Source organism: Anopheles nili, chromosome 2 (genome assembly GCF_943737925.1).
Source record: "Anopheles nili chromosome 2, idAnoNiliSN_F5_01, whole genome shotgun sequence".
Lineage (NCBI taxonomy): Eukaryota > Metazoa > Arthropoda > Insecta > Diptera > Culicidae > Anopheles > Anopheles nili.
The window spans coordinates 3,459-27,157 of record NC_071291.1 but is presented as its reverse complement, the minus strand read 5'-3'; the positions used below and the strand labels follow the sequence as shown (position 1 = coordinate 27,157).

At 43.9% G+C, this 23,699-nt stretch overlaps 5 protein-coding genes across 5 annotated transcripts; 3 read left to right on the top strand and 2 right to left on the bottom strand.

Moving 5' to 3' along the window:
• Window positions 1–211: 211 nt before the first annotated feature.
• LOC128720569 (ATP synthase subunit b, mitochondrial) lies at window positions 212–1,474 on the bottom strand. Its single transcript, XM_053814243.1, has 3 exons — window positions 1,356–1,474; window positions 803–1,125; window positions 212–711 (listed from the first exon to the last, which is right to left on the bottom strand). The coding sequence occupies exons 1-3, from the start codon at window positions 1,381–1,383 to the stop codon at window positions 343–345; spliced, it is 720 nt and encodes a 239-aa protein (XP_053670218.1). The 5' UTR covers window positions 1,384–1,474; the 3' UTR covers window positions 212–342.
• A 429-nt stretch (window positions 1,475–1,903) lies between these two features.
• LOC128720945 (39S ribosomal protein L19, mitochondrial) lies at window positions 1,904–2,968 on the top strand. The gene is made up of 2 exons (XM_053814647.1): window positions 1,904–1,988; window positions 2,058–2,968. The coding sequence occupies exons 1-2, from the start codon at window positions 1,904–1,906 to the stop codon at window positions 2,924–2,926; spliced, it is 954 nt and encodes a 317-aa protein (XP_053670622.1). The 3' UTR covers window positions 2,927–2,968.
• Window positions 2,969–3,061: 93 nt separating this feature from the next.
• LOC128720938 (zinc finger MYM-type protein 4) lies at window positions 3,062–8,907 on the bottom strand. The gene is made up of 7 exons (XM_053814640.1): window positions 5,939–8,907; window positions 4,293–5,860; window positions 4,076–4,201; window positions 3,877–3,998; window positions 3,667–3,799; window positions 3,468–3,567; window positions 3,062–3,397 (listed from the first exon to the last, which is right to left on the bottom strand). Exons 1-7 carry the CDS (start codon window positions 8,860–8,862, stop codon window positions 3,223–3,225), a joined length of 5,148 nt encoding a protein of 1,715 aa, XP_053670615.1. The 5' UTR covers window positions 8,863–8,907; the 3' UTR covers window positions 3,062–3,222.
• A 1,981-nt stretch (window positions 8,908–10,888) lies between these two features.
• Window positions 10,889–13,203, top strand: LOC128731190 (uncharacterized). Its single transcript, XM_053824295.1, has 4 exons — window positions 10,889–10,929; window positions 11,409–12,522; window positions 12,599–12,802; window positions 12,861–13,203. The coding sequence occupies exons 1-4, from the start codon at window positions 10,922–10,924 to the stop codon at window positions 12,987–12,989; spliced, it is 1,455 nt and encodes a 484-aa protein (XP_053680270.1). The 5' UTR covers window positions 10,889–10,921; the 3' UTR covers window positions 12,990–13,203.
• Window positions 13,204–13,381: 178 nt separating this feature from the next.
• Window positions 13,382–14,376, top strand: LOC128731950 (uncharacterized). The gene is made up of 2 exons (XM_053825109.1): window positions 13,382–13,458; window positions 13,521–14,376. Exons 1-2 carry the CDS (start codon window positions 13,407–13,409, stop codon window positions 13,808–13,810), a joined length of 342 nt encoding a protein of 113 aa, XP_053681084.1. The 5' UTR covers window positions 13,382–13,406; the 3' UTR covers window positions 13,811–14,376.
• The last annotated feature ends 9,323 nt before the right edge of the window (window positions 14,377–23,699 follow it).

The following is a 23,699-nucleotide window of genomic DNA, read 5'->3' as shown; positions in this document are numbered from 1 at the left end:
TTTGCTTCATTTTTTAAACGCAGAATCCTGGTTTCATTTTTGTTACACTATGCAAACGATCAGCAGCGATAACCATTGGTAAATGCTCTCGCATCAAAACATTTACTTATCTTGTGGCAGTTTAAGCTAAGAATGATGCGAGTATACTTCTTCAATTTATTAGTTATGAGCTGGGTGTGTAGCATAATGATCAACGCAATATTCATCCTCATTCGTCAACATGCAGTACAGTACGTGAACGCGCGATCTAGCGCTGCTTTATTGCCAGAATGACATGGTCGATTTTCGAAAACCTTTAACTAATTCAAGAGAAACTCGACCTTCGCCATCAGCGGCGGGCCTTTACTTAGCTCTAGCGGCCAATGCTCCAAGGTCAGCAATACACTTGTTTAGATTTTCCTTTTCCTGATCGGGAGTGATGGACTTCACTACATTGTTTACGATCCAGTCCACCATGTGCTTTTGCGAGATGCGACGATCGACATTCTGACGCTCGACCTGGTAGTCGAGGCGTTTTTTCACTTCTTGATACGCATTCATAGCACGCTCGCGATAAGCAGCCTCCAGCTGTAGAGCAACATTTTCTTTCTTGGCTTGCATCAACATCGTCTGGCCCTCGGCACGCCATTGCTCTTTCTTCTCATCTTGGATAGCCTGGGTTAGCTGTTGAATGTTATTATCACGGCTTTCCTTCCATTCGTTCTCGACTTTCTGTAAGCATAGATCCCCACCCACAGAATTATTAGTTTCGTATTGTGTTGAAAATTGCCTACGATTGTTTTCGGAAGAGATTGATACATACGTCGACTTCTTTATCGAGATAGGCAGCCAACGAAGGTCCAAACTTTTTCACCGCAAAAACAACCATAATGGCCAACGACAGACCATTGTAGTATTCATGCTCCATGATATAAATTTCCTTAGAGCAGAGGTACGTTGCTAAGCCAGCTCCAAACACGTACGGTCCGGTGACACCGGTCTTGTTATAGAAGAAAGTAAACCATTCCTCGGGTAGAAATCCCAAACGAACTTTACCGCCATGTTCAAGCCGTTTTGGACGATCGGCGGTCTTTTCACTGCAGCTGGCAGCACCACGAGAGAGCACCAACGCTGCTGGCTTCTTGGCTGCCAAACATGATAATAATAATTCGTTATTTAGATACATCGACTCCTCCACCACAGCATTTTTATCTTTTGCAAACAAAGTTCAACTATAAATTTGTGCCAAGTGCTTCGACACAGAACGGTGATTACATAAACGCAAAAGAGAGGCGCTTAGTCGCCCGTCCCACAGCCAAATCCACAACACCGGCAAAAATTTTGATGATTTCAAGAATGGGATTAAATTGATTTACCTGACAAAAGCACTGCACGGGACAACATTTTCACTAGCTTCAGCAAGAATTTATAGTACGCTTCGAAGGCGAAACACGAGCTGAAACCGTACTCCTAGGTTGCAAATCGAAGAAAATGTCACACGGGCGCAGGATTTTGATGCGCTTTTAGGGTTACTGTTACTGTCATGCAAAAACAACCTTGACGTGGGACGTTACAAGAAGGCTGCTACACACAACAAACCCTTCCTAATTATGTAAATTTTTAAAACAAATGAAGCACAACAAGTTCTAAACACACAAATTGTACATTTTTTTCGAAACAAAATATTACCCCAGTATTTCACCAGTTGGCATGAGTAAAATGTATCCATGAAATGAGTAACGAATGAAGCTTTTAAGAACGGCTTAAAAACCTGCTTACGTCCCAATGCGTACAAGCAGTGACAGTTTGTTTTGACAAAACAACGAATACGAAAACCGCTTGAGTGAAATATATCAAAAAACGTAATCACGCGATTTGTACGTAAGTCTCAAGTTATTTGGTTGTTTGCAACTTCACAACAAAAATGAACTGGTTTCAAAAAGGAACGGCAGCAGCTGGTCAGAAACGTTTATTGTTTGCAAAATCAGTGCTGTTGCGGTCAATAAGTGGTATGTCGGTGCTGATTTTTCTTGTTTGGTTCGCATTAAGACGCTCTATGTTATCCTCAAATCTTACAGAAAGTCCCAAAACCGCAACTCCCTGCCGGTGCTGTTCAACGAAACTGGCTGGAGTTCCATCCTCCAAAGGGTCTCTTCACGCTGGTGGTAACATTGGTACCGAACGAACAAAGTTCATGATTCCGCCAAATTATCGACATGTGTACAGAGAATTTCTGCCGGACCCCAAGGTAGAATGGCGCAATGCAGTGCGCGAAAAGCTTGAGCGCAAGGATATGTTGGATCGTCGGGCAAACATTGATATTCCAGAATTTTACGTAGGATCAGTACTTGCCGTCACATCGTCTGATCCGCACGCTGAAAACAAAACAGCTAGATTTTTAGGTGTTTGTATTTTAAGAGAAAAGTGTGGGCTGCGTGCTCGATTCATTCTTCGCAACGTGATCGACCACCAGGGAATCGAGATAAGCTATGACCTTTACGATCCAGCTCTGCAAAAAATTCAAGTCATGCGGCTAGAGAAGCGCCTGGATGACCATCTGCTGTACCTTCGTGACGCACTGGACGAGTTTAGTACGTTTGATGTAAACATGGAACCAGAGATTCTACCTGACGGTTTACCGGTACCAGTGAACGACATTAAAGTGATACTAAAACCAAGGCCGTGGTACGCTCGCTGGGAGCGATGTGACCTGGCTGGTGTGGCCAACATTGACGAGCATATCAACGAACGCAGACGTGTGAAGGCAGCAGCAGTTGCAAAACCGTGGGAAAAATACGATCTCATGAAAGAATACCGCAGTACTATACCGGAAGAGGAACAGAGAGATATTTTCGCTGAAATCCACTCGCAGTTGTACTCATTGGAACTGATGAGAAAAAAACTGAAACGCAAGCGCACGTTTACCAAACCAGCCAAACTTGCGTAATCGCTGCGGGAGAGGGACAAGGAGTAGTAGGTGCATTTTGTAGCGATTGGAATAAACAAATATTGTACACAACACAAATTACTCCGTAAATATGAAAGAAAAACATTACTAATTTTTAGAACAGACTTGTTTGTAAAAACCTTTTTCATTTTTCAATACTAAACAATGATTTATTTTTGATAACGCTCGCACACCTTGTGCATGCTGCACTGGAAATCATTGCATTGCAGAGGAGCACTGATAATCTTACACTAAACAAAAAATGAATTTTATATTTCGCTACACATTCCGCTTCATTAGCTAGTAAGCAGGGCGATGTTAATTTCTTTCACCATTTTTACTCGATGTAACATTTTGGTGAGCGATTCCTTGCTCAGCGGCTGCGTAGAGTACCAAACAGGAGAATCTGGAACGCATGAGCGTTCTGGTTGTAAATAAAACACATCATTGCGTGTTTTTACACTTTCCGGGCTGTAACGGAAAGCGAAAGCAAAATCGTTAAAATCAATATAAAAAGGAGAGTGTAATAAGCAATACTTGCCACTTGGAAAGATAAAACTCGTAAAGTTTTACCGGACATCGTAACGGATCCTCTTCATTTTCCAATTGCTCATAGACTTTTTTCTTCCGTGCATTAGCAGCTACGGTGATTAGGCGAGACATGTGTGCGGTGAGGAGGTGAAAAGTTTTTAGGTTGCAAAGCATGAAAGTGTGCAAGTGTAACGACGAAGCTAACTTACCGAGTGATGATTGCGGTGGATAGAAACGTAACAATACATTTCTTGTCGCCGTGGCTTTGGATCCCTGCGGAGGTGTTCTTTTCCAATGTTTCATTATGTGCGAAAAGCTAAGTTCCATGTGTTCTTCGACAGACTAAAAAAAGACCAACCGTAGTTATCGCTGGTGCTGTGTTTAAGAATAATATCGGGCAAGCTTTACATGATACTTACAACCAAATTGAAGTGTTTTGTATTGAAAAACATTAGCGTACTTAGCAAAACATGTGGTGAATGTGCTCCCAGTTGTTTGCATTCCCAGAGATGCTCCTCTTCTACTCTCGTGACGATGAACTCTGTAAAAATAAAGCAAACACGCATGCATTACCTGCTTTCCCAATCTCCTGCCTTTTAACATCCTTCAGCAACCTACGAGAATCATTGTAGAGCATTGAAAACTTTTTAGCCACTTCATCCAAACAATCCGTAAACCGTTCATAGTACGGATCAGTGAAAATATTTTCCACTCTGGAATTTTCAAACAAATATTGTTGGATTCCTGCAACAGAGCGTGATGAACAAGATAGAAAACATGAGCAGTCGTATGGTGTCGTTTTTTTGTGGATGCTGCTGTTGGTAGCAAACCTTACCTAGCACAAGATAATAGATTGTATCGGGTGCATACTCAGTGCCGTTTGGTTTGCGTACTTCGTTAACAAACAAACACAGAGAATAGTTCAACTCATCAGCTGTTAGCTGTAAAATATCGGATTTAAACGGCTTTCTGCGGATGGAGCTTTTCTCCAAATCAGCATTTTTCGTTAGCACCCACTGCTTCCAAGCGTTCACCCCAAACGTGTATTTGAGACACATATTGGCATCTGGTTTTTCCAATGGCTCTAGAGCCGGTGGTTCCGAGGGCGAAGCTACTGCTTCATTGGTTTGTTCCCGCTTGATACGTTTGTTAGCTGTGATGTTATTGGATGGCGGGTTGTTGTTGTTGAGTCCAGCAACAACGCCTACTCCTCGCTGTCCCGCAATAGCATTGGTGGTACCTCGTTTACGACCTCGCTGGACAAGCGCAGCGGCTGTACTACTACCACTACCACCTAGTCTTGGCTGCGAGTCCAATAGAAGCAATTGATGTTGCTGCTGCATATGATGGTGTTGCTGTTGCTGCAGATCTGTATAAACATGATGCTGTTGCTGCTGAGATATTGTGTTGGCTTGCATAGCCGACTCGAGATCGACTTGAGATTCGGTGAAATCATTTGAAGCCATCTTGAGCGCCATCTGCACTAGATCTTGACTAAACGAAGCGTTGGATTGCATACCATCGGCGCCAACCACCACAACCGCCGCCCCCTCGCGGCTTCTTGTACCGGTGGCGGCGTATTGGTGCTGTTCGTCTATTCCCGCTCCAGGATCGTCGGAGTCGGAGTCGCTTTGTTCCTTTTTCTTATCTCCTGCTACCATCTCGGCCATCATAAGTAGTTCCGCTTCGTATGGATCGGAAGGCATTTTGTCCTGTATTTTTTTTATCTCTTTCATAATACCGGCCGAAGAGTTGCGTGTTGTCGGAATAAACACTGGTACGGGAATCGGAAGCGGAATGGGCACCGGTACAGGCGTCGGCATAGAGTACATAAACATTGGTACCGGTACGTAGATCGGCACTGGAATCGGAATGACTAACTTGCGCTGCAGCCAATTTTCCGTTTGGCACTCCACGTTGCATTGGATCGGTCGGCATGATACACTCTTGGTTAGTTGCATCGGTTTGCACATAGTAGACGCATTTGCTACCTGCACCGGCGTCGGTGGTATGGTCACAATCTGCGTGTGCGTTTCTACTTTCACCGGCGGTGGAGGGGGTGAGCTAGCAGGGTTGGTAGCAATGGAAGAGCAAGATAGAGGGGCCAGAGCTGGAGCTTCACTACGGCTAACTGGAGAAGCACTTTGCGTTGGTGGCGGCGGTGGTGGAAGAATACTGCTAAGCAAAATCCTCCCCGATGCGGGTATATTAGGTAGAGGCTCCAGCGCTACGCGAAGTTCTGGCCAATTTTTCTGATTTAAGCTGGCTGCTGAGCTGCGCATGGTTGCGGCACGTGTCCCACGACTGCCTACTGCAGCAGCTAATGAATGAACTGAAGCAATAACCGGCAAGTTGGATCCGGTACCTGTGTTGCTGACGGTGGCGGCGGCTACGGTGGTAGTTGTGGTTGTGGTGTTGTTGCTGATGCTATGGCAAACAATTGCATTGTGTGTTGCTCCCGCTGCTGCTGTTACCGCTGATTTGGGTGGGCGTCCTCTAAGCCGGGGTGAATTGGGTGGAAGTGCAGCATTGTTGGAAGCAGTCGTTAGTGATACGCCGCCACCACCAGCATCAGTTACGCTCTCGGTTCTCAGAGCATTGGGTAGAGGAGCTGACGCGTTAGTGGCTACAGCAGTTATAGTGGCCGTGGTCGTAGCCCTGGGAATGCGTTTTGGAATGCCCATGGGGACCGGAGCAGCACCGGTCGTGGCCGATTCTCCAGAGGATAGAGGAGTTGACTTCGATTTATTGTTAAACTGGCTTTGAAACTTCATCAGACACTGGTAGGTACAAAACATGCGCAAGCTTGAATCTGTCATGTTCAGCTCGTACTGAGGAGTCCTAACTTGGTTGCAGTGGTTGCAGGACAACAACTTTACGCTGCAAGACACTTCACAAAGTGTTAGACAATGTAGCGAGCAATGTCTCAGCATCGAAGAGGGACGTAAAATCATGTCAAAAGTGTATTTTTTCACTTTGCACCAATTGCACGGAACAATTTGCCGACTGGTGGAAATATACAGATTTAAGCACATTTTCGTGCAAAAAGCAAGCGGTTCTAGTTGGGCTGACTCTCCCTGTTGGTAAATAGTGTACGCTTCGAGCGATTTTCTCTCGAAGAAATCGCCACACATGGCACACTCGTCCGGGTTTACATTGTTGACAAACTTGAACGCAGAAAAACAGGGTGTACTGCAAAAGTAGTGTGGACGTCCTTCTAGATGAACTACCACGGCGGTCATTTTTTCGTGGTTACACACCGCGCATATGCGACGCTTGTACTTAAGCGTCGGGTTAAGACAGGACTGATAAGTTTGGTGGCAGAGCGCACTGCAAAAATCTTTCAACACGCCCAATTCACCAACGCGGCCCACTCGCAGTTCGTATCCCTTATCGCGCGGAGAAATGTTCTCCAGACAGTAGGAGCAAGATTTCAGTATTTTTTTGTACTTTTCCAAACAACTGGCGCTACAAAATTGGCAAATATTAACCCCGAAACGTACGCAAAACTTGCCCATACTGTTCACGGATACGAGGTGCCGGCATTGCACGCAGTGTGATCCATTTGCAGTTTGGTAGGTTCCAAGACATTTTTCATCGCAAAATTCCATCGTTTCCCACTGTAGCCAACGTTTGGAGAGAATCTGCAGCGGTTTGTGACATTCGTGGCACCGCCGCAAAAAAGAAGCTTCACGTTCGATCCGTGCTGCTTCTGCTTCTTCTTCCGTACGGGCAGTAAACTTGCGTTCGACGTCACCGGACGATGCTGAAGTGGTGGTGCTGGCCAGCGTTGTTGTCGAAGCACTATCCTTGGGAAAATTGCGAACCCGTACGGATCGACGGCGATGCAATCGAAAGAGGTCGGGATGTTCAGTCATAAAAAGGGCAAGACAGTCGGCACAAACGCTTAGTTGCTGTTCGCCATCATCGCCCTGATTGAACGCGTACTGGCACGGTTTCGTGTCACCACATTGTATGCAGCGTTTATCTGTAACATCGTTCGGTGATAACGTGGCGCTTTCGACGATAGTATATCGCTTCCTCACTAAACTGTACTTGTCACGATTAATTGCAGTCAGATGCTCAACACATTTGCTATCACACAAATAATCGTAGTTACCTTGTTCCTGTCTATATCGAAATTTGCACATAGTTAGCTCGCCACAGCGGACACACGATTCTTGGGATTCGAAAATGGGAACAATCGTTACTTTTCGCTGGATAAGTTCAAATTTTCCGGGATTTTCGGTGCGCATGGTTTGGACACAATCAAACGAGCAGATGTAGTGTTGCTGCATTGGCTGCTGTGCACTGGCGGCAGGAATACCATCATTGTTGGTGCTGTTATCACACATTAGCGTGTATAGACAGGGAGTTTGTGTCTTGTTGCATTGGAAGCATGTTTCCGATTCGACCAACGAAGCTAGTTCACGGATTTGATTATCTTTAGAACATGACGGAAACGATACTTCGGTCGTAGCCATACTTGATGAATTTTTCACTTGCTTTGACGACGAGTTTGATTCCGCTTCTGTTGCAACATCATGTTCCCGTACACGGTTTTTCGTTGGAATATCATCAACTACCTCTGCGGCGGTGGTTTGGTGAATTTGTTGTCGTTCAGTTTCTTTTTCATTATCTGCATCTTCTTCTTCATCTTCCTCTTCTGTTTCTCCTTCTTGTCCGCCCGGTTCTTCATTTGCGGTAATGGTGCTAGAAGAGGTTGGTGCTGTGTCATTTTTTTCGCATTCGGTCATAGTGGGTTCATGTTCCACGTGTTGAATGGCACGTTGTTGTTGCTCGTTCGAAATGGCTCTCTCGTCATCCGGTAGGAGACAAATGTGCTCATTCTCCCCTCCCTGTAAATCATCTTGGATTAATGGTTCTTGGTAAATGTTCTCTTCGTTTGTCGTTACCACAATGCTACTACTTGTTGCCTCTTCACAAGCAGTTGATGCAGTAACACCAGAGGCAATACTTTGTCTAGTTTGTTCTGAGTCCTTTACGATTTCTTTTTCTCCTTTTTCTTCTACCTGTTTGAATTCATCATAATTATCAACAGCAGCAGGGACAATAACGTTGTCGCAATCGTTGTTATCTCGTTCAGCTGTAGTTGTAGTGTTTTCAGCAGGAATCTCTGTTTGTTTGTTGCGTTCCTCGTCATCATCAACGGTAGGTTCTTCGTCGTTACTTGCATGTCGCAGTTGGTCAAAAGGATCCTCCATTGCAGACGGCTGATCAATTGAACGATCGGTATCACCTCCTTCCATCGTATCATCCTCACTCCTGACCCCCCTGTTCTCATCCACATTTGTCATTTCAATGTCATGTAAATGAATTGATGACGTATTGCTCGTATCATCAAATGGCTGGGATCGTTTATCGTTTTCCTTTACAGAGACCATTGGATCCTCCTTTGGTGATATCTCCGACCCCTCTCCGGAGAGATCAGTGATATTTTTTTCATCTGCTTCAAATTCGTCCTGTCTACTTCTACCGTCACCAGTCGACACCGTATCGCCACCCATTTCCAACAGCTTGAGCTCACGCTCCTCCTCGTTGCATGAGAAGGAACGAGGCGCGGTAGTGACGGAATCGATTTGCGTTTCCTGAGGCTCCGGAGTGCATTGCTTAGCGCCACTTTTATCATCCTCATGTAGTGATGCTGCCCGATTTGATCCATTGTTTTCTTCAGGTGGCGGTTCATTTTGCGCAACGACAGTTTGTTTGTTTACATTTGTCTCATTTTCATCAAGTTTCAGCGGTGCTTGAGCAACGTTGTGCGTTGCTATCGTTGCATCGTCTTGGGATACACTATCATCTCGGGATTGTCTCTGCTCCATCCTCTGCCAAGAAAACCGCGCTGATAATGAAAATTTATAACAGCAATATTTGTATTTCACAATTCCACTATCTGTAAATGCAGAAAACAGAAAAGTTTGCATCACATGGTATTCAAAAATTTACGCGTGCGGCGATGCTTTGATATCCTATACAAAATTGGCGCGTATTCTTCACTAGGGTAGTGCACATACTAATTATGCTCGCAAAATCAATGGACACATAGGTACGCTATTCGTACACTTTCAATAAAACAGCAAACAAACAAGTAAAAAATCCTGTAAATAAAAACTAATACACCATTTTTACCGGATAGCATTTAAGCATACAAAAAAGGACGCGTGTCTATCGGTGCATGTTCCACATCCCAAGACTCTACTTAATGATTAATGCATTATAACCAGATTCCATTACATCGATCTTTCATCTTAAGCAATATATATATCAATTTACTGCACCTTTCGTTGGAGATGGAATGGCGCTAATTTACACATTTTTCGCGCAAGACGCTTCGTGCAAGTCGCCGTCAAAAACAAGCGCGCTCCATTTTGTTTTCGCCTTCTCGCTCTTGCCACCAAGCTTACCTAGCTTTGAGAATGTGATGTGTGATGCCTTGTACTTGACGCGCACCGCACCGCAAATCGAAGCTGAATTCTGTGGTTAGAATAGCCACAAATTTAGAGAAAATCATAATGTAGCAACATGAAGCAAGCGTTTTTGCATATCATCAGTAAAGCACAGCACTTACAGCACTATTTCAGCATACAATTGGTCGCTAACCCGTACGATTTATGCCATCAAACACAAACACGTCGTTTTTCGATTCCATAAAAACCAAGCTCGAAAGAATCTTGGGCTAGCTGATGGGAAAAATATGCAAGCAAATATACATATTGACCTTTCGGTCAAGATTGTCTGCTTATCTGTCAAATAAATTTCGGTAAAAGAAAAAAATGCTTATTTCTTGCCAGACGCGCGCGCTTTTCTTGTATTTACGATTTGAAATTGTGACTCTATTGGTTGCTCTTTCACAACTTCATTGGTGAAATATTCTAGATAGAGTATAGTCATTTTTAAAAATTGTTCATTTTCTCTTGTAATGTGAACTAACCTTTTTAAGTACCCTATGAGCATGTTTTTGACGTCTAGTGTCCGATGTTTGTGACGTGAGTTAACCTTTTTCATGTACACATTAAACATGTTTTTGGCGTTTAGTGTCCGATCTTCTCACGATTGTATTTATTTGTGTATTTGAAAAGTTGAACATAGTCCGTTTTACACTGTGCCATTGTAATATATTGTCCTATAGCTAATGCATACGGCTTCTATTCGGCTATGCTATGCATGCTGCTATGCGTGATATGATAAAACCTTAAATTATGATGTTGTACGATGTTGAAATGACGATGTCATTTTAGCCTTCGATATCATTGTGTTGGAATGTACCGTGAGGTTTTTGTGTTAGTCATTCGATAGCTTTTCGTGGCTTTCATATTTTTTTACAGTTTTAAGTGGAATTTTGTTGCGAAACATCATCGTTCTAGACGTCTAAATTTAAGTGGTTTCAAGTGGATTCCGTTTGATCTAACTTGGTATTGTGTATGTTTTTTGAGTATATCTTTCATGAGTAGGTAGGTATGGTGCGTAATATGATATTGTTATTGCAATAGGATAACGATGATGTGCGTATGTTTTTCTGTCCATGATGTGAATATTCGAGAATTATGGAAAAGTTGAAAACTTAAACAAAGGAAACACTATCAAAGTAGCTGGCGAACAATTGCTAAATGTTATAGATGAGAAGAGACCCTTGTTTTGTTGCTTCTGTGTGAGTGTATCCTCAACGCAGTGATTTAAAGTAAATTATTTTCATATCGGTTAATGAATGGGCGGATTTCATAGTAGGGATTTCTCAAATCCAAAGACAAGTGGAGCAATCTAAGTTGTTATCTAGTGATATTAATTCGTTTCAAATGTTTTTAACAAAACGCTTATTTTCAGTTAAATTCATTTTGATTTCTCTCTCATTTCCCCCCCCCCCCCTCTCTCTCTCTCTCTCTCTCTCTCTCACTCCCCCCCCCCCTCTCTCTCTCTCATTCTCTTTATCCAGAAACATGACTATACCTTCGAGACCAGCACCGCCCCCACCGCAGCGTAATACGGCCATTCCGATGCGCTATACACCGACGACGGATTGGGATGGCGTTTCATTTGATAGCATGTCAACCGGCACGTCGGCACAAATGGCGGGTTCTAGTAAACAACTTCCACAAGTTTCAGCCCAACATCAAAATGTTATGGTAAAAAAACCTCCACCTCCTAGACCACCACCACCAAAACTGGCCTCTATTCCAATTACTGCTGCACCGTTGAAAAAACCTGGCCAACCACAATCGTTAAACCTTTTTTCGAGTTTATTTGGCCAAAAGCGCGTTAACACTGGTGGCAGCACATCAGGAAGCTCTGCAGCTTTGCATCAAAAATCCAGTCCCATATTTGGTTCCATAAAATCGTCGCCTCCGTCCGAGTCTTCAACAACGTTTGTTGCATCTTCGAAAACGGTTGGCAAATTGAACAGTAATTGCAGCAATGGTAGAGGAACTGGAATCATCGGGTCGCCTGCAGCGACTATTAGAGGGGTGGAGATGCAGCTTATAAACTTTGATTCACCACCCAGTTCACCAACGTTTACACAGAAGTCTTGTAGTGATTGCATAAGTGTTGAAAGTTTTAGCTCGGATTCAAATTACTCTTGTCCAAATAATGGTAATATTTCTCAAACTGAGAGTGGCTTCGAGGATGATTTTGTAGTAGCATGCGAAAGTAATTACAGCAGCATAGGCACACCGGTGGATCCTTTTGAAGCAAATCCTCAAACTGTGCCGATGATCGTGAGCGGTTCCACATCGACGACGGGATGGGCTCAAATTCGTGCTCCGCTAGTTAACAGTAAAATACAGCAGAGTGATTTTGTCGATCCATTATGTAATGGTCAAACTGTGAAGCTGTCACAAGAACCAATGAATTCTTTTCCGACTATTATCAAACCACTGCTCCCTAGCAACAATTTCGTCGGATCGGAAAGTCGAAAAAGCCCACCGATGCCTAGTATAGCTCCACCGCCTCCACCAGCTTTACCGACGTCGGGGACAAATTTTGAAGAGGCGTATGGAATCGCACTGTATGATTTCTTCAGCGAAACTGTGAATGATCTTAATTTCAAGGTATGGTACAGATTCATGCGTGCTAGTACATGCATTTTATGTTTGTGAGTATATAACATGAGATTTGTATCTGTAGGCGAATGAAAAGATTTATCTTCTTGGGCGTATCAACAGTGAATGGTACGTGGGTCGCGACAAACGTGGGCTTGAAGGAATGTTTCCTGCTAATTACATTGAGGTAAAAGTACCACTTGGCGGTAATGACGGTTTCACAAATGGTGCAGTCGCACGAGCATTGTACGATTTCAAAGCGGAAACTCCGGATGACCTTACACTAAAGGTAAGTGTGGATCAAAAGTTGGTGGAAAACAAACGTGTGAGTATCTGGTTTGTTTTAGCGATATGATTTGATTACGGTTCTGCATCAAATTTCACCGGAATGGCTCTACGGTGAAATTAATGGCAAAAGAGGGCAATTTCCAGCCAATTATATCGATCACGTGCCACCACATTTATCTCAGGTCTAGCGAATCTCACGAGCTCATCAACAGCTGCAACAGCTGTGTCTAGAATTAAAAATTACTATACAATGTACGTTTCTAAATCGGTTTTAAAAACCTTCGCAAACAAATCTTATAACTAAAACGACAAGCACGACATTGTACGAAGGAGAACTGAGCAAGTGGTGTAACTTAACCACTGTTTGCTACAATAAATTTATATATCTATGTATTTTTAAATTTACAAATATTTGTTCTTGCTATGGTTGGTTGTGAAAGAAAACATTTTAGGTTGGACCAGATGTTGGCAGTCGTGCGGCGCAGGTGCGGGCGTGTCCCAAAACGAAATGTCAAAAATCTGGAACAAAAATCAATAATTTACCTCTTGTTATCTGTATATTCCCGATCTAGTACAGCAACAATAATTGCAAACTGGGTAGAAACATGTCGGTGCCAAAATCAACCACTTCCAAAGTTGCAGCGAATCTTTGTGATGGTAATTTTGCGTAAAAATTGAAAAAAAGGTAATCAAACTAAAATTTTGTCGATACATTTCAGACGATCTCTCATCGGAATCGGTTGAAGTGCTGCGAGAGCGGCTGAATACAATGAAACGATTAATCGCCGAACGACAAAGCGGAAACAACAGCGGAAGTACAAGTGCCGGTTCGGAATTGTGGAACCCTCATACTCGCAGCTCAAATTGCAGCGGGATTATTGACGGAAATTTTTTAAGCGTAGCCTTTGGTGGGGCTCTGATTGTAATTCTGTCTGTATCTGTATACGCATTTTATAACTTGTATCACGCGGTACTGAAGAAATTTCCCTCGCAACATACAGAGCTGTAGAATGAATGTGTAATAAATGGCGAGCCGTGGACATGTTCCACTAAATGATGATCGGCATCAAGGAACCATTAAGATGAGTTGCGCTGTATATTGAACTAAAATCTGCATCTGTTGTGCGGTCCTAAATGTAACAAATTATATGTTCGCCATTAGCGACTATTGGACTGTAAGCCAGTATGTTGATGTTTTCGTGCACCTAATTTGTGAAGAATTTGCCGCAGCACTTTCGTTGACGACCGTTTGTTTGAAAAGATGTTCTTTGATGAAACCGCTAATTGCGTTGAACGAATTCATTTGAACTAAGATCACAACAACTTCCGAAAGGATATGTAGATCTAGACTTTTGAAATTCTTGTAAAAAGTCAAAAACTGGCCAACGAATTCGAATACGCATCGGGTAATGTCAAGGATCCTCTTAATGGATAATGTCTAGAATCATAATCATAAACGTATCCGTAATAAAGTGGTTATTATCGTAAACTGAATAATGATGTTAACTTCCTTTATGTGATGCAGCGATTGTAAATTGTATTGTAAATTAAAATCAGGTTGAAGTGCATTTTGTAGCAATCCGAATAACTGTACATGAAGCTATTGTTAAATACTGGACACACAGGTACACTGATTGTTTTTTTAGTTTTATTTTTTGCATCGACCATGCATCAAAATGCTTTTTTGAGTTGAGTTTTCAAAATTTAATATCAAGGCTATTTCTGATAATTATAGATTTTGTAAAACATAAATTGATCACATAACAACAACCAAAAATGTAATAACAGATCGTTGTTAAGATTATATCACGCATCCTTTGCATTGTGATATCATATTTTTCATATCATTTAAATTATCAAATGGTACAAATAAAATATGCAGCAAACGTGTGTTTTGGAATACATTAAATAACGAATTGGATATAATTACATTTCTGTCTATACTTTTTATTAGAAACGCTTTAAAATCCGATTAAGTGAGTGTGTTTGCATCGTATGTGGAATAATGTAATCACACTCCTCCCTTGTTGGCTGAAATGAATTTAAGCCTTCGCTCGATAGCATTGGTTGAATTTCGACAAAATTTGCCCCGATCATATGCAATCTACTATTTTGGGAACTTTTTATAGTGTATTGTTCGATTTATTTGTACAGTACATAGTTTTACTACACGCTAGTTCGTTTATTTATGTACATATTTTTGAATTTGACAGTACCAGACGATTTTTTGGTTTGATCTTTATTGCGAATGCAATGCTTGCATTTGAAAATAATTTGAAAACCTTTTTTTTCAACCTCAGCGATTACGCAACAAAGAGGTACTTTCTTTATTTCCTGTCTGTGAATATCGGTTGTTAAGGTCTGCTGGATGCACGCTCTGGCTTTTTAGGTCGATTATCCTTTCGGTTTAAAAGTTTAAAGGGTAAAAATGTATTTAAGCCCTCGTCCGACAGCATAGGTTGGTGTCTGAGGAAATTAGCATTGCCTGCACTTAGATTGACAGCATTTAGCCGATATTTTTTGTTTTTAACTAGATCAAACATACTATAGTTCATTTATTCAAATACACATTATTGAATTTGACCGTTCAAAGTAAAAATTAATTGTAAGAGGATGGGGGTGTTGTTGAGTGGATGGAGTTGTTGGTTGGGGGGGGGGGGGGAGGGTTTATGCAAAATGTCAACCCCTCGTACACCCAACGACCCCCTCCCCCACCCAAACCCAGCCCACCTCACCAAACCACAACCCGATTGGTGGTTGGGGAGAGAGGTTTATGCAAAATATTAACCCCCCCACCCAACAACTCCAGAACATTCAACAACCCCTTCGCTCAACCCTCTTAATTTTTACTTTGAACGGTCAAATTCAATAATGTACATTTGATTAAATGATCTATAGCATGTTTGTTCTAGTTGAGAACAAAAAATATCGGCTAAATGCTGTCAATCTAAGTGCTGTCAATGCTAATTTCCTCAGACACCAACCCATGCTGTCGGACGAGGGCTTTCATACATTTTTACCTTATCCCCGCCGGTGTTACTTTGGTAGGCACTCTCTATTCTTTCGTTTACCTCGTGATTTTGGCACTCCACGTCTAGTACTGATACCTTAGTGGCCAGTCGTTCTAAAAGATGATTTGCGGTCGGTATTGTCGTGCGTCGAACCTGCCCATCCGTGGCTGTAACTACAGCTATTACTCGTTCTTTTATCCAGTGATTTTTGAGAAAGTTTCTGACGGCGATAAACCTCAGATCTCCTTGCTGGTTCGGGCGAAGGAAGGATTATATATACATGTGTTGTTTGGTCTCTGTATAGATAACGGACAGTGACCCCGTGGATGTATACGCTACTTCGGCATTTTGCTGATTGGTGTGACTGTCTTTTAACTCAATACATTGCGTGCGTTTGTGTGAAAAAATCTCCGATCGTTTAACCAGTTGGTGCAAGAAAGATTCGGATTAGTTCGTGATCGTTTGCACCCACGGGGTCACTGTCCATTATCTACGGAGAGACCAAAAAGCACATTTATATCCAATCTTATCGGTAACAGGAGGCAGAACCAAACGGTAAGAGTTCGCGGGCTGAGATGTTCTAGCGAAAGTTGCTCCTAGACATATACAAAATGGCGGTCGCATTGGAGGTCGACTAATGAGTTTTGGTAATAGTGTAAAAAGGTAAAGGCTAGATGTGTGTGAAAAAATCTCCGATTGTTAAGCAGTTGGCGCAAGAAAGATTCACATAAGTTCGTGATTAGTTCGTGATCGTTTGCACCCACGAGGTCACTGTCCGTCATCTACGAAGAGACCAAAAAGCACATTTATATCCAATCTTATCGGTAACAGGAGGCAGAATCAAACGGTAAAAGTTAGCGGACAGTAATGTTCTAGTGAATGGTGCTGTTAGACATACATAAAATGGCGGTCGACAAATGAGTTTTTTTAATAGTATAAAACGGTAAAAGCTAGTGGACATTGCGTGTGTTTGTGTGGAAGGATTCGGATTAGCTCGTGATTAGTTCGTGATCGTTTGCACCCACGGGGTCGCTGTCCGTTATCTATGCAGAGACCAAAAAGCACATATATATCCCATCTTATTGGTAACAGGAGGCAGAATCAAACGGTAAGAATTAGCGTTCAGTAATGTTCTAGTGAAACTTGCGCCTAGCGATATATAAAATGTCGATCGTTTTTGGTGGTCGACTAATAAGTTTTGTTAATAGTGTAAAACGGTAAAAGCTAGTCGACATTGCGTGTGGCTTTGTGAAAAAAACTGCGATCGTTTAAGCAGTTGGCGCAAGAAAGATTCGGATTAGTTCGTGATTAGTTCGTGATCGTGTGCACCCACGGGGTCACTGTCCGTTATCTAGGGAGAGACCAAAAAGCACATTTATATCCCATCTTATCGGTAACAGGAAGCAGAATCAAACGGTAAGAGTTAGCGGGCAGTAATGTTCTAGCGAAAGGTGCGATTAGACATACATAAAATGGCGGTCGACAAATGAGTTTTGTTAATAGTGTAAAACGGTAAAAGCTAGTGGACCTTGTGTGTGTCTGTGTGAAAAAAACTCCGTTCGTTAAAGTACTTGGCCGAAGAAGGATTCGGATTAGCTCGCGATTAGTTCGTGATCGTTTGCACCCACGGGGTCACTGTCCGTTATCTACGCAGAGACCAAAAAGCACATATATATCCCATCTTATTGGTAACAGGAGGCAGAATCAAACGGTCAGAGTTAGCGTTCAGTAATGTTCTAGTGAACCTTGCGCCTAGCGATATATAAAATGGCGATCGTTTTTGGAGGTCCACTAATAAGTTTTGTTAATAGTGTAAAACGGTAAAAGCTAGTTGACATTGCGTGTGCTGTGTGAAAAAAACTCCGATCGTTAAAGTACTTGGCCGAAGAAGGATTCGGGTTAGCTCGTGATTAGTTCGTGATCGTTTGCACCCACGGGGTCACTGTCCGTTATCTACACAGAGACCAAAAAGCACATATATATCCCATCTTATCGGTAACAGGAGGCAGAACCAAACGGTAAGAATTAGCGGGCAGTAATGTTCTAGTGAAAGGTGCGCTTAGACATACATAAAATGGCGGTCGACAAATGAGTTTTTTTAATAGTATAAAACGGTAAAAGCTAGTGGACATTGCGTGTGTTTGTGTGGAAGGATTCGGATTAGCTCGTGATTAGTTCGTGATCGTTTGCACCCACGGGGTCGCTGTCCGTTATCTACGCAGAGACCAAAAAGCACATATATATCCCATCTTATCGGTAACAGGAGGCAGAACCAAACGGTAAGAATTAGCGGGCAGTAATGTTCTAGTGAAAGGTGCGCTTAGACATACATAAAATGGCGGTCGACAAATGAGTTTTTTTAATAGTATAAAACGGTAAAAGCTAGTGGACATTGCGTGTGTTTGTGTGAAAAAACTCCGATCGTTAAATTACTTGGCCGAAGAAGGATTCGGATTAGCTCGTGATTAGTTCGTGATCGTTTGCACCCACGGGGTCACTGTCCGTTATCTACGCAGAGACCAAAAAGCACATATATATCCCATCTTATCGGTAACAGGAGGCAGAACCAAACGGTAAGAGTAAGCGTTCAGTAATGTTCTAGTGAAAGGTGCGCCTAGACATACATAAAATGAAGACACATCGAATGAAATACAAGTGATTGTGGTGATTTCAAAATGGTGGCTTTTTTAAGCAGTTTAAAAACGTGTTTTGTTAACAGTTCGAAAACGGCAAGAGCTATCTTAGTGAAATGTGTTTGGAAAAGTTCCGCCCAGACAGGACACATCGTGAGATATACAATTGATCGTTGTGATATCAAACAGCATGTATGCTTGTTGTTAAAAATATGTAAGTACCTTTTTTAATATATTTTGATACATATTGATATATATATATATATATATATATATATATATATATATACCTAAATATATATATATATATATATATATATATATATATATATATATATATATATATATATATATATACCTAAATATATATATATATAAATATATATATATATATATATATATATATATATATATATATATATATATATATATATGTATATATATATATATATATATATATATATATATATATATATATATATATATATATATATATATATATATATATATATATATGTATATATATATATATATATATATATATATATATATATATATATATATATTTATATATATACATATATATATATATATATATATATATATATATATATATATATATATATATATATATATATATATATATATATATATATATATATATATATAAAAGTATATATATATACATATATATATATATATATATATATATATATATATATATATATATATATATATATATATATATATATATATATATATATATATATATATATATATATATATATATATATATATATATATATATATATATATATATATATATATATATATATATATGTATATATATATATGTATATATATGTATATATATATATGTATATATATATGTATATATATATATATATGTATATATATATATATATATATATATATATATATATATATATATATATATATATATATATATATATATATATATATATATATATAAATATAAGTTTATACATTCATATATTTTCGAATTGGCGGCCTTTTAATTGGGTTGAAAAAGGTGTGTCGCTAATTGTGCAAAAACGGTATAAGCTTGCGAGTTGAATTAATAAAAGTTGTTCTAATAAAAGTTGTAGCATATGCTACGACACGCAAACGGTTGAATTAAATTCAAAATGTCGGCGTTTTTCGGGATTTTAAAATTGTTTTGCAATTTTTGCAAAAGCGTTTAGATCTAGCGGGGTGAAATGTTCTTTTGAAAGTTGCGCCCTGGCAGGCCACTTCTGATAACACACAAATTTTTGCTGTAAATTCAAAATGACGGCGTTTTTGTGGGGTTGAAAAATATTGTTACGCAAATTGTGCAAAATCGTTAAGTGTTAGAGCGTTGAAATATTCTAGTTAAAGTTGGTGTTAGGCAGGGGACATGTAATGATACTGAAATGAAAATAGTAAATTCAACATGGCGACCTTTTCTTTTGGTTGAAAAATTTATTTTCCAAATTGTGCAAGAGCGGTAATAGCTAGCGGGTTGAAATGTTTTAACGAAAGTTGCGCCCTGACAGGGCACATCGTATAACTCACAAATTGATGCAGTGAATTAAAAATGGGTGTCATTTGTTTTGGATTGAAGAAATTGTTTCGCAATTTGTGCAAAAGTGGTAAGAGCTAGCAGCTTGAAATATTATAGCGAAAGTTGCGCACTGGTTTGAATCATGTAATGACACACAAACGCTTTATATAAATTCAAAATTGTTACCTTAGTGTTTCAGGGTAAACATTTATTGTTGCAATTTTTACATAACTAATTATTTTATTTATTGAGCGATTGTTTTGATGTAGGTTTCATTCTTAAATATACTTTATTTCAGATACACTCTTCTTGTAATCACTCCCTCTCCTTTTTCCTGCCACACCCCCTGCTACACCCCTTTGCCCCCCTTGCCTGGTACACCCCCTGCTACACCTGTTTGCCCCTCTTGCCTGCCACACCCCCTGCTACACCCCTTTGCCCCCCTTGCCTGGTACACCCCCTGCTACACCTGTTTGCCCCTCTTGCCTGCCACACCCCCTGCTACACCCCTTTGCCCCCCTTGCCTGGTACACCCCCTGCTACACCTGTTTGCCCCTCTTGCCTGCCACACCCCCTGCTACACCCCTTTGCCCCCCTTGCCTGGTACACCCCCTGCTACACCTGTTTGCCCCTCTTGCCTGCCACACCCCCTGCTACACCCCTTTGCCCCCCTTGCCTGGTACACCCCCTGCTACACCTGTTTGCCCCTCTTGCCTGCCACACCCCCTGCTACACCCCTTTGCCCCCCTTGCCTGGTACACCCCCTGCTACACCTGTTTGCCCCTCTTGCCTGCCACACCCCCTGCTACACCCCTTTGCCCCCCTTGCCTGGTACACCCCCTGCTACACCTGTTTGCCCCTCTTGCCTGCCACACCCCCTGCTACACCCCTTTGCCCCCCTTGCCTGGTACACCCCCTGCTACACCTGTTTGCCCCTCTTGCCTGCCACACCCCCTGCTACACCCCTTTGCCCCCCTTGCCTGGTACACCCCCTGCTACACCTGTTTGCCCCTCTTGCCTGCCACACCCCCTGCTACACCCCTTTGCCCCCCTTGCCTGGTACACCCCCTGCTACACCTGTTTGCCCCTCTTGCCTGCCACACCCCCTGCTACACCCCTTTGCCCCCCTTGCCTGGTACACCCCCTGCTACACCTGTTTGCCCCTCTTGCCTGCCACACCCCCTGCTACACCCCTTTGTCCCCCTTGCCTGGTACACCCCCTGCTACACCTGTTTGCCCCTCTTGCCTGCCACACCCCCTGCTACACCCCTTTGCCCCCCTTGCCTGGTACACCCCCTGCTACACCTGTTTGCCCCTCTTGCCTGCCACACCCCCTGCTACACCCCTTTGCCCCCCTTGCCTGGTACACCCCCTGCTACACCTGTTTGCCCCTCTTGCCTGCCACACCCCCTGCTACACCCCTTTGCCCCCCTTGCCTGGTACACCCCCTGCTACACCTGTTTGCCCCTCTTGCCTGCCACACCCCCTGCTACACCCCTTTGCCCCCCTTGCCTGGTACACCCCCTGCTACACCTGTTTGCCCCTCTTGCCTGCCACACCCCCTGCTACACCCCTTTGCCCCCCTTGCCTGGTACACCCCCTGCTACACCTGTTTGCCCCTCTTGCCTGCCACACCCCCTGCTACACCCCTTTGCCCCCCTTGCCTGGTACACCCCCTGCTACACCTGTTTGCCCCTCTTGCCTGCCACACCCCCTGCTACACCCCTTTGCCCCCCTTGCCTGGTACACCCCCTGCTACACCTGTTTGCCCCTCTTGCCTGCCACACCCCCTGCTACACCCCTTTGCCCCCCTTGCCTGGTACACCCCCTGCTACACCTGTTTGCCCCTCTTGCCTGCCACACCCCCTGCTACACCCCTTTGCCCCCCTTGCCTGGTACACCCCCTGCTACACCTGTTTGCCCCTCTTGCCTGCCACACCCCCTGCTACACCCCTTTGCCCCCCTTGCCTGGTACACCCCCTGCTACACCTGTTTGCCCCTCTTGCCTGCCACACCCCCTGCTACACCCCTTTGCCCCCCTTGCCTGGTACACCCCCTGCTACACCTGTTTGCCCCTCTTGCCTGCCACACCCCCTGCTACACCCCTTTGCCCCCCTTGCCTGGTACACCCCCTGCTACACCTGTTTGCCCCTCTTGCCTGCCACACCCCCTGCTACACCCCTTTGCCCCCCTTGCCTGGTACACCCCCTGCTACACCTGTTTGCCCCTCTTGCCTGCCACACCCCCTGCTACACCCCTTTGCCCCCCTTGCCTGGTACACCCCCTGCTACACCTGTTTGCCCCTCTTGCCTGCCACACCCCCTGCTACACCCCTTTGCCCCCCTTGCCTGGTACACCCCCTGCTACACCTGTTTGCCCCTCTTGCCTGCCACACCCCCTGCTACACCCCTTTGCCCCCCTTGCCTGGTACACCCCCTGCTACACCTGTTTGCCCCTCTTGCCTGCCACACCCCCTGCTACACCCCTTTGCCCCCCTTGCCTGGTACACCCCCTGCTACACCTGTTTGCCCCTCTTGCCTGCCACACCCCCTGCTACACCCCTTTGCCCCCCTTGCCTGGTACACCCCCTGCTACACCTGTTTGCCCCTCTTGCCTGCCACACCCCCTGCTACACCCCTTTGCCCCCCTTGCCTGGTACACCCCCTGCTACACCTGTTTGCCCCTCTTGCCTGCCACACCCCCTGCTACACCCCTTTGCCCCCCTTGCCTGGTACACCCCCTGCTACACCTGTTTGCCCCTCTTGCCTGCCACACCCCCTGCTACACCCCTTTGCCCCCCTTGCCTGGTACACCCCCTGCTACACCTGTTTGCCCCTCTTGCCTGCCACACCCCCTGCTACACCCCTTTGCCCCCCTTGCCTGGTACACCCCCTGCTACACCTGTTTGCCCCTCTTGCCTGCCACACCCCCTGCTACACCCCTTTGCCCCCCTTGCCTGGTACACCCCCTGCTACACCTGTTTGCCCCTCTTGCCTGCCACACCCCCTGCTACACCCCTTTGCCCCCCTTGCCTGGTACACCCCCTGCTACACCTGTTTGCCCCTCTTGCCTGCCACACCCCCTGCTACACCCCTTTGCCCCCCTTGCCTGGTACACCCCCTGCTACACCTGTTTGCCCCTCTTGCCTGCCACACCCCCTGCTACACCCCTTTGCCCCCCTTGCCTGGTACACCCCCTGCTACACCTGTTTGCCCCTCTTGCCTGCCACACCCCCTGCTACACCCCTTTGCCCCCCTTGCCTGGTACACCCCCTGCTACACCTGTTTGCCCCTCTTGCCTGCCACACCCCCTGCTACACCCCTTTGCCCCCCTTGCCTGGTACACCCCCTGCTACACCTGTTTGCCCCTCTTGCCTGCCACACCCCCTGCTACACCCCTTTGCCCCCCTTGCCTGGTACACCCCCTGCTACACCTGTTTGCCCCTCTTGCCTGCCACACCCCCTGCTACACCCCTTTGCCCCCCTTGCCTGGTACACCCCCTGCTACACCTGTTTGCCCCTCTTGCCTGCCACACCCCCTGCTACACCCCTTTGCCCCCCTTGCCTGGTACACCCCCTGCTACACCTGTTTGCCCCTCTTGCCTGCCACACCCCCTGCTACACCCCTTTGCCCCCCTTGCCTGGTACACCCCCTGCTACACCTGTTTGCCCCTCTTGCCTGCCACAC